Below are 10,417 nucleotides of genomic sequence, written 5' to 3'. Positions count from 1 at the left end.
TCCATCCGACGAATAGGCCTTCCGTCCGAGATTCGGGACTTCCATCCGCCGCGGAGCGTGGGGAGTGTTTTGGCCCGTGCTTTGATATAATTTTTGCAGATATTTTATGGAGCCAGTAGGCCTTCCATCCCAGGAATCTTCAATAGCGATGCCAATTTCGACGCCTAACCTCCCATCCGTCCAACCCATGGGTATAAGAGGCAGTAGCCCTTCCATCCCAGGAATCTTCAATAGCGATGCCAATTTCGACGCCTAACCTCCCATCCCTCCAACCCATGGGTATAGGAGCCAGTACCCCTTCCATCCCAGGAATCTTCAATAGCGATGCCAATTTCGACGCCTAACCTCCCATCCCTCCAACCCATGGGTATAGAATGATCATAACGAGCGCTGCCACACGGATGAAACCAGCGATGAAACCTTCCATCCGACGAATAGGCCTTCCGTCCGAGAGTCAGGACTTCCATCCGCCGCGGAGCGTGGGGAGTGTTTTTGCCCGTGCTTTGATATAATTTTTGCAGATATTTTATGGAGCCAGTAGGCCTTCCATCCCAGGAATCTTCAATAGCGATGCCAATTTCGACGCCTAACCTCCCATCCGTCCAACCCATGGGTATAAGAGGCAGCAGCCCTTCCATCCCAGGAATCTTCAATAGCGATGCCAATTTCGACGCCTAACCTCCCATCCGTCCAACCCATGGGTATAGAATGATCATAACCGGCGCAGCCACACGGATGAAACCAGCGATGAAACCTTCCATCCGACGAATAGGCCTTCCGTCCGAGATTCGGGACTTCCATCCGCTGCGGAGCGTGGGGAGTGTTTTTGCCCGTGCTTTGATATAATTTTTGCAGATATTTTATGGAGCCAATAGGCCTTCCATCCCAGGAATCTTCAATAGCGATGCCAATTTCGACGCCTAACCTCCCATCCCTCCAACCCATGGGTATAAGAGCCAGTACCCCTTCCATCCCAGGAATCTTCAATAGCGATGCCAATTTCGACGCCTAACCTCCCATCCGTCCAACCCATGGGTATAGAATGATCATAACGGGCGCTGCCACACGGATGAAACCAGCGATGAAACCTTCCATCCGACGAATAGGCCTTCCGTCCGAGATTCGGGACTTCCATCCGCTGCAGAGCGTGGGGAGTGTTTTTGCCCGTGCTTTGATATAATTTTTGCAGATATTTTATGGAGCCAGTAGGCCTTCCATCCCAGGAATCTTCAATAGCCATGCCAATTTCGACGCCTAACCTCCCATCCGTCCAACCCATGGGTATAAGAGGCAGCAGCCCTTCCATCCCAGGAATCTTCAATAGCGATGCCAATTTCGACGCCTAACCTCCCATCCCTCCAACCCATGGGTATAGGAGCCAGTACCCCTTCCATCCCAGGAATCTTCAATAGCGATGCCAATTTCGACGCCTAACCTCCCATCCGTCCAACCCATGGGTATAGAATGATCAGAACGAGCGCAGCCACACGGATGAAACCAGCGATGAAACCTTCCATCCGACCAATAAGCCTTCCATCCGAGATGCGGGACTTCCATCCGCCGCGGAGCGTGGGGAGTGTTTTGGCCCGTGCTTTGATATAATTTTTGCAGATATTTTATGGAGCCAGTAGGCCTTCCATCCCAGGAATCTTCAATAGCGATGCCAATTTCGACGCCTAACCTCCCATCCGTCCAACCAATGGGTACAGGAGCCAGTAGCCCTTCCATCCCAGGAATCTTCAATAGCGATGCCAATTTCAACGCCTAACCTCCCATCCGTCCAACCCATGGGTATAAGAGGCAGTAGCCCTTCCATCCCAGGAATCTTCAATAGCGATGCCAATTTCGACGCCTAACCTCCCATCCCTCCAACCCATGGGTATAGGAGCCAGTACCCCTTCCATCCCAGGAATCTTCAATAGCGATGCCAATTTCGACGCCTAACCTCCCATCCGTCCAACCCATGGGTATAGAATGATCATAACGAGCGCTGCCACACGGATGAAACCAGCGATGAAACCTTCCATCCGACGAATAGGCCTTCCGTGCGAGATTCGGGACTTCCATCCGCCGCGGAGCGTGGGGAGTGTTTTGGCCCGTGCTTTGATATAATTTTTGCAGATATTTTATGGAGCCAGTAGGCCTTCCATCCCAGGAATCTTCAATAGCCATGCCAATTTCGACGCCTAACCTCCCATCCGTCCAACCCATGGGTATAAGAGGCAGCAGCCCTTCCATCCCAGGAATCTTCAATAGCGATGCCAATTTCGACGCCTAACCTCCCATCCCTCCAACCCATGGGTATAAGAGCCAGTACCCCTTCCATCCCAGGAATCTTCAATAGCGATGCCAATTTCGACGCCTAACCTCCCATCCCTCCAACCCATGGGTATAGAATGATCATAACGAGCGCTGCCACACGGATGAAACCAGCGATGAAACCTTCCATCCGACCAATAAGCTTTCCATCCGAGATGCGGGACTTCCATCCGCCGCGGAGCGTGGGGAGTGTTTTGGCCCGTGCTTTGATATAATTTTTGCAGATATTTTATGGAGCCAGTAGGCCTTCCATCCCAGGAATCTTCAATAGCGATGCCAATTTCGACGCCTAACCTCCCATCCGTCCAACCCATGGGTATAGAATGATCATAACGGGCGCTGCCACACGGATGAAACCAGCGATGAAACCTTCCATCCGACGAATAGGCCTTCCGTCCGAGATTCGGGACTTCCATCCGCTGCGGAGCGTGGGGAGTGTTTTTGCCCGTGCTTTGATATAATTTTTGCAGATATTTTATGGAGCCAGTAGGCCTTCCATCCCAGGAATCTTCAATAGCGATGCCAATTTCGACGCCTAACCTCCCATCCGTCCAACCCATGGGTATAAGAGGCAGCAGCCCTTCCATCTCAGGAATCTTCAATAGCGATGCCAATTTCGACGCCTAACCTCCCATCCCTCCAACCCATGGGTATAAGAGCCAGTACCCCTTCCATCCCAGGAATCTTCAATAGCGATGCCAATTTCGACGCCTAACCTCCCATCCGTCCAACCCATGGGTATAGAATGATCATAACAAGCGCTGCCACACGGATGAAACCAGCGATGAAACCTTCCATCCGACGAATAGGCCTTCCGTGCGAGATTCGGGACTTCCATCCGCCGCGGAGCGTGGGGAGTGTTTTGGCCCGTGCTTTGATATAATTTTTGCAGATATTTTATGGAGCCAGTAGGCCTTCCATCCCAGGAATCTTCAATAGCGATGCCAATTTCGACGCCTAACCTCCCATCCGTCCAACCCATGGGTATAGGGCCATTCCATTCATCGTGATTGGCAATCACGCAATCACGCAATCACGTCAATAAATGGTGGCTGCTCCCTTGTGGTTGGTTGTTTATATTACGTTTCCTAAAAAATGGTCATGCTCATTAAAGAAATAAACAATCGACTTAAAATTAATCTTGTGCTCCAACTTGCAGAAAGACGTTAAAGTAATGTCGTGATCGTGATTGCATGATTGCATGATTGCCAATCACGATGAATGGAATGGCCCTCAGTTCCATATTAATTAATTAATGATAGTGTAATGATAGTGATCTAAGCAGAGCGATGCCGCAGAGCGATGCGATGGCGATGCAAAGGCGATGCAAAGAATAAAAAAATGCGGCCGAGGGTGATAGAGGTAGAGAAAGAGAGAGAGAGAGGACCAGACAGAGATGACTTTACGAAGGAGCAAGTAAAACCACATTGAAATGTTACGGGCGGCGCGATAAGTACATTTGCTAACGTTTGTTAACGTTTGTCCGACTTCAAAGAGACAGGTTCTTTTAGAGAGATAGAGGGGTAGAGAGAGAGAGAGAGAGACAGAGATGACTTTACGAAGGAGCAAGTAAAAGCTGTTACAGGGGGCGATAAGTACATTTGCTAACGTTTGTCAACGTTTGTTCGACTCCAAAGAGACAGGTTCTTTTAGAGAGACAGAGAGAGAGGACGGGACAGAGATGACTTTACGAAGGAGCAAGTAAAACCACATTCAAATGTTACGGGCGGCGATAAGTACATTTTGCTAACGTTTTTTATCGTTTATTCGACTTCAAAGAGACAGGTTCTTCTAGAGAGTAGAGAAACAGAGAGAGGACGGGACAGAGATGACTTTACTTACGAAGGAGCAAGTAAAACCACATTGAAATGTTACGGGCGGCGATAAGTACATTTGCTAACGTTGGTTAACTTCAAAGAGACAGGTTCTTTTTATTAGCGCCGTCGCGTCGCGTCGTAGGCAGAGCTAGCTTCACCATTACGTTACTCAACTCCTGCCTGTTACCAACAAACCGTCTCGCGTATCCCCCTTAGTCCCCCCTCGCCCCAGGAACAGCGAAAGCGACACAGCGAAAGCGACACAGTGACAAGGGCGTCCAGCGGCAAAAGCGGCAGCGGCGGCAAAAACCTGCGGCGGAAGCGGCGCGGCGGCTGCAAAAGCGACACAGCAAAAGCAACACAGCGAAAGCGACACAGTGACAAGGGCGTCCAGCGGCAAAAGCGGCAGCGGCGGCAAAAACCAGCGGCGGAAGCGCCGCGGCGGCTGCAAAAGCGACACAGCAAAAGCAACACAGCGAAAGCGACACAGTGACAAGGGCGTCCAGCGGCAAAAGCGGCAGCGGCGGCAAAAACCAGCGGCGGAAGCGGCGCGGCGGCTGCAAAAGCGACACAGCAAAAGCAACACAGCGAAAGCGACACAGTGACAAGGGCGCCCAGCGGCAAAAGCGGCAGCGGCGGCAAAAACCAGCGGCGGAAGCGGCGCGGCGGCTGCAAAAGCGACACAGCAAAAGCAACACAGCGAAAGCGACACAGTGACAAGGGCGTCCAGCGGCAAAAGCGGCAGCGGCGGCAAAAACCAGCGGCGGAAGCGGCGCGGCGGCTGCAAAAGCGACACAGCAAAAGCAACACAGCGAAAGCGACACAGTGACAAGGGCGTCCAGCGGCAAAAGCGGCAGCGGCGGCAAAAACCAGCGGCGGAAGCGGCGCGGCGGCTGCAAAAGCGACACAGCAAAAGCAACACAGCGAAAGCGACACAGTGACAAGGGCGTCCAGCGGCAAAAGCGGCAGCGGCGGCAAAAACCAGCGGCGGAAACAGCGCCGCGGCTGCTATAGCAGTCCGCACCGAAAGTTGAGCACGACGGAACGGCGGCGGATGTGAGGCGGGGTGGGGTGCGGAGGTGGCGTGTGGTGATGGGGAGCGAATTCAGCCGATGGCCAAACTTTGCTCCCCATAAATACACAAATCTCAACGCCGTATTGCACAGCAGCACAAAACATTTGTCATACGTAAACAAATTCAAAAATACCTAATCCCATAAATAGCTAATCCCAAATAATTGCTAATCCCTTAATTACCCTAATCCCTTAATTACCCTAATCCCCTTAATCCCTAAATCCCCTGACTCCTCCTACTCCCCCGAATCTTCCTAATCCCTTAATTACCCTAATCCCCTTAATCCCTGAATCCCCTGACTCCTCCTACTCCCCCGAATCTTCCTAATCCCGTTAATCATGCTAATCCTACGAATCCTCCTAATCCCGTTAATCATGCTAATCCCCCGAATCCTCCTAATCCCGTTAATCATGCTAATCCCACGAATCCTCCTAATCCCGTTAATCATGCTAATCCCCCGAATCCTCCTAATCCCGTTAATCATGCTAATCCCACGAATCCTCCTAATCCCGTTAATCATGCTAATCCCCCGAATCCTCCTAATCCCGTTAATCATGCTAATCCCACGAATCCTCCTAATCCCGTTAATCATGCTAATCCCACGAATCCCCTAATCTCACGAATCTCCTAATCCCACCGAATCCCCTAAATCCCCACCTAATCTCTTAATCCCACCTAATCTCCTAATCCCACGAATCCCCTAATCCCACCGAATCTCCTAATCCCACCTAATCTCTTAATCCCACCTAGTCTCCTAATCCCACGAATCCCCTATTCCCACCTAATCTCTTAATCCCACCTAATCTCCTAATCCCACCTAATCTCTTAATCCCACCTAATCTCCTAATCCCACGAATCCCCTAATCCCACGAATCCCCTAATCCCACCTAATCTCTTAATCCCACCTAATCTCCTAATCCCACCTAATCTCCTAATCCCACGAATCTCCTAATCCCACCGAATCCCCTACTCCTCTAAATCCCCGAATCCCACCGAATCCCCTACTCCTCTAAATCCCCGAATCCCACCGAATCCCTAAAGTACAAAAACCATCCTACTCCTAAATCCCAATCTCTATATTATAAAAGGAAATATCCCCTAAGCCAGCCAGTAGATGCGCGTCGGGATTCAGGGGCGTGAATAGGGGAACCGCGAATGATATCGTGACAGCGACGAACGGGATCAATGAGGCGACATGACAGCGAGGATGACGTCCATCCGGCCAACGGTTGCGGTCGGATGCATGTCGGCAATTTTCGACGTCCATCCGGTATGATAAAATAATCAAATTTGGCCCTGTGCGCATTGAAATTTTTCCAGATTTTTTTCTAGCCAATGCGCACTCCGTCAGACCGAAGTAAATTTGCGCTTAATTTCAGCCCACCTGAACGCGCGTCTGTTCGGACATGGGTATAGTCCCATCTATATATTATATACGAATGCCATTTGTTTGAAATTGCGTTAATTAATTAATTTTTGCAATTACATTTTAATGTTTGAAATTAAATTAATGTTTCCAAATATGTTTTTTTAAATGGGGCTGGGGATGAAGTTGTGTGGTGCTGTGTGCTGTAGTCGTTTAACGTACACTGTCATTTTGCCTTCGCTTCTCACAGATACCTCGAATTTGTGGACAAGAGATTTCCTGCCGAATTCGATGGAAGAAGTAGGAAATGAGTTGGGTACTTGTTAGTTCCAGAACTTTGCATACCAATCAATGCGGGTAAATGGGTTTTTGGTAGCCACAAATCATTTGTTAACGTTGTAATCCGACACTCAGTCATACAGGGGATAGAGAGAAGGTGCTCATTTGACGTGTTTTCTTAAACGTTATTAGTATTGGAAAATGAGAGGGCATGACACGTAGTGTACGTTATGCGAGCAAAACCGCAACTTGGATACTCTAAGAAAGAAGCTAGTCATGTTCCGTACTAGCATTCTCAAAGTGATGCAGAAGTGCTATGACTTATTCATGATTGAACTTGTAAAAGACGGATGCAAACTGCGTGATGTCCAAAAATCTTATTCAGAGACATATCGAAATGGAAGAGCAACGATGACAGAGAGAGGCGTCAGAAGACGACAGCAGTGCGAGGAAATGGGCCTTAAGAGGTCCATTTCTCGGGGCAAGGATGTTTTGCATATTTAATGTTTACTAGATTCCTATCTATAACCACTGCCAGTCCAAGTATTGATGAGAATGTCGTGATGGAGGTATGGTGCTGGCTGTCTTCTTCAGGCACTCGTACATGTACGTCGCGTACTTCGTAGAACTAAACATTGCAGGCTTTAAAATATAATTTAAAGTTGCGCACCTCTCATGATATCATGACATTTTGTAGCTCAAGGGCACCATTGGTAATTTAGATAAATGTTATTCTCATTAAGATGCGGCGGACCGACATTTGTTCAGCTTTCCATGTGGAGCTGCAGTTATGTATGTTTGGCAGAGCGGAATGCTTTCCTGTATGTGAATTTGGTGTGATTGGAAATTCATGGAGTATTCGAGTCCCTGGAGTCATTGTTTGTATACTATTTGGGACATTTTTTCATGTATACATTATCGATACATTATAATTACATATTATTGCTATTATTAATGTTTTTATTTCAAATACTTTCTTCACAAACCATGACGCAATGATCGGCAAAGTATTCCGTAATATTCGAGTTTCTACTTCGCCAGTTTCTACAGTGTTGAGGATTTCAGTTAAAAATACAATATGAAGAAAAAGAGCCCCAGGAGCATGATCATCTTGCAGCCGTACCGCCATTGGCACTTTGTTTGTGGTGCCCTTAGCTGATACGAAACGAATCAATGTTTTTAGTGTAAATTTGTCGTGACACACGAGGGTTGCTACACTGTACTGTGCCTCAATTTGCGTTACAAAACGTGACCATGACGTCATGCTCCGCAGTGTGCTGAGCATGACGTAATAATCCTCTCTACACAGTGATCATGTTTTGAGCTAAATTATAATATGAAAACATAACAACCAATGCGTGTGTACTGTACGTCTTCTTCAAAATATCTTCATGCTAGGGTGTGTCCAACGATGTTGTGATCGCAGCCGACACGCTGGCATCGTCCTGATTTCTGAGTCGAAGATGCTCAATCGTTCGACTTCAAGGGGATCTGATCATGCATTCGTTTCCACTCATACAATTGTAGTAGCGCAGCCTAAGCGTCCCGGTGTTGTTCTCACTACGCAAGAGCACATTCAATCATTCGAACCGCTTTCGTAGAGCATCCCGTCGCGTTTCGGCGCACGTCATATTCTCGCTGCAGTCCTCTGATCATGACGGGTACGGAGGCTGGGATCCATTTGAACAAGGACTCCTCAAGGAAATACTTCGCGGCGTATGAGTCCTGGCGCAACCCTACTTGGCTGCCTTGTCGTGACTTCAATGACCGTCAGACCTCATCACAGGGTCCCTCAAATAACTCTCAGCCTTTTCTTGTTGTGTCACAGTCGTATTTTTCCTTGAAAGTTTCGAGCTCCGTCGCTTTGCTCTCGCCAATCGGATTTCTGGGCTTCGCATAGGTGCGTTTAAACACCCGTGTGTCTGATACGCTGTGCACACTACCATGGTGTCTGCCATATCGCAGGACCTGAGCATCAGTCGAATTGTTCGATATAATCCCATTACTGGTATAAAGCTAAGGGATGTGTCCGGAGCACCGTGAGCTGAGTACCCTACTGCCCCTGTCATTTCTGCTACCGATGTGGATATTTCACTCTCAGAATTTGTTTCGGTCATCTTTTCGCGTCGTCCACTGCTCGTGAACGCTAGACTTGATGGATCTGAAATTCGGGTGTCGCAAATAGTCGTTGTCGATCCCAAGCATGAACCGGTTGGGCGTGAGATCCTAGTTTTTACCTTGTACGGAAGCGGGACGGAATGGACGAGGAAGTACTACAAACGCTTTTCAAAGTCTTGAAGTTCCTGCAACTGGATCGTTTATCAGTTCGAAACGCACGAGTTTTCTTGCAGTCAGCTGACTTTTTCGAAAATGGGCATGAGAGTGATTCGTTCCTTCTTCAAACTTGTCAATAACTGTCTCAATGAGGTTAAATTCAAAAGGGGGTTGGCGGCGCCCCCTTCAATATGAGTTTCGTTCTTTTCCCATGTTCCGACAGAGCCCAATATTTCGTCCTTGGGATCCAATCTACAGTAGGACCGTAGTACACCGCTTTCGTTGAAACAATCAGCAAATAGCTCTGTTGAGACAGAACAAGAATGATACCACAACTTGTAGAGAGAGGGCAAGGCAATCCAAGCATTACACACCTCACGACTCCGCGTCCACAGCCGGCCCCTCCCAGCGCTGTAGAGTCGCGCCCCACCCCGTGACGCCCGATGCACCGTGAGTCTATGGCACGCGCTCGCGCCGTCGACACGCGCGCGTCACACCGCACGACTCCGCGTCCACAGCCGGCCCCTCCCAGCGCTGTAGAGCCGCGCCCTTCCTGGCGGCTGCTGCGCCCCCCCACCTCCCCCCCTGATCTCAATTGACCCTGATCCCTCTCCCTGCCGTTTCAGCCATAACAGCTCTTCGCCGGAGCACCATCACCGGCCGAAAAAAACAAAGCCCTAAAACAGCGTGCAACTTCTTGCGTGCCCAATCAGACCCTCACAAAGGATACGAGGCCTTTCCTGCAAAACAAATGTTAACGTTCAGAGCAGCACAAGGAAGAATGACGAAACGGGAAGGCCTTGCTCTTTTCAAAGATTGAGACATCACACGAATGATTTGCCCATGACCTCGGGGGGCGAATTTTTCATTGAGGATGGCTGTCGCTGAGAGTCCTCCACAGCATCTTAAGCCGCAACTTTCCCGCTACAAAAAAAATTAGCACTCAGATCACTCCAGCAAATCTTTACTTATACATTACACATCTTGCGGTTAGCATTGCGTCCTATTCTACTTACAGTAAGTTCGGAAAACCAGATGACTACCTACACATGCCGCCTCGAGGGGGAACAAACTGATGCGTTTTGGTCTTCATTCTTTGTCGGTCGCTGCCGTCAACTGGTTCTTAACCAGATTCGCATACTCTCCATTCGGATTGCAGAGCAGCTGATGATGTTTTCCGCTTTCCACAATCCGACCCTTTGACACCACCGCCATCACATCGGCGTCCTTCACTGTAGGTAGACGATTGGCAATGGCCACCGTCGCGCGTCCTGGTGCTGCCCTGTC

The 10,417-nt window shown here is 49.1% G+C and overlaps 1 protein-coding gene across 1 annotated transcript; it reads right to left on the bottom strand.

The window, feature by feature from the left end:
• Positions 1-10,219: 10,219 nt before the first annotated feature.
• CHC_T00000863001 (hypothetical protein) lies at positions 10,220-10,417 on the bottom strand (the record flags this gene model as incomplete). Its single annotated transcript, XM_005711069.1, has 1 exon — positions 10,220-10,417. A coding segment is annotated over one exon (198 nt), but the record flags the coding sequence as incomplete, so codon positions are not given.

Source organism: Chondrus crispus, genomic scaffold, assembly GCF_000350225.1.
Source record: "Chondrus crispus Stackhouse genomic scaffold, scaffold_660, whole genome shotgun sequence".
Classification (NCBI taxonomy): Eukaryota; Rhodophyta; class Florideophyceae; order Gigartinales; family Gigartinaceae; genus Chondrus; species Chondrus crispus.
This window is presented reverse-complemented; position numbering and strand designations above follow the sequence as displayed.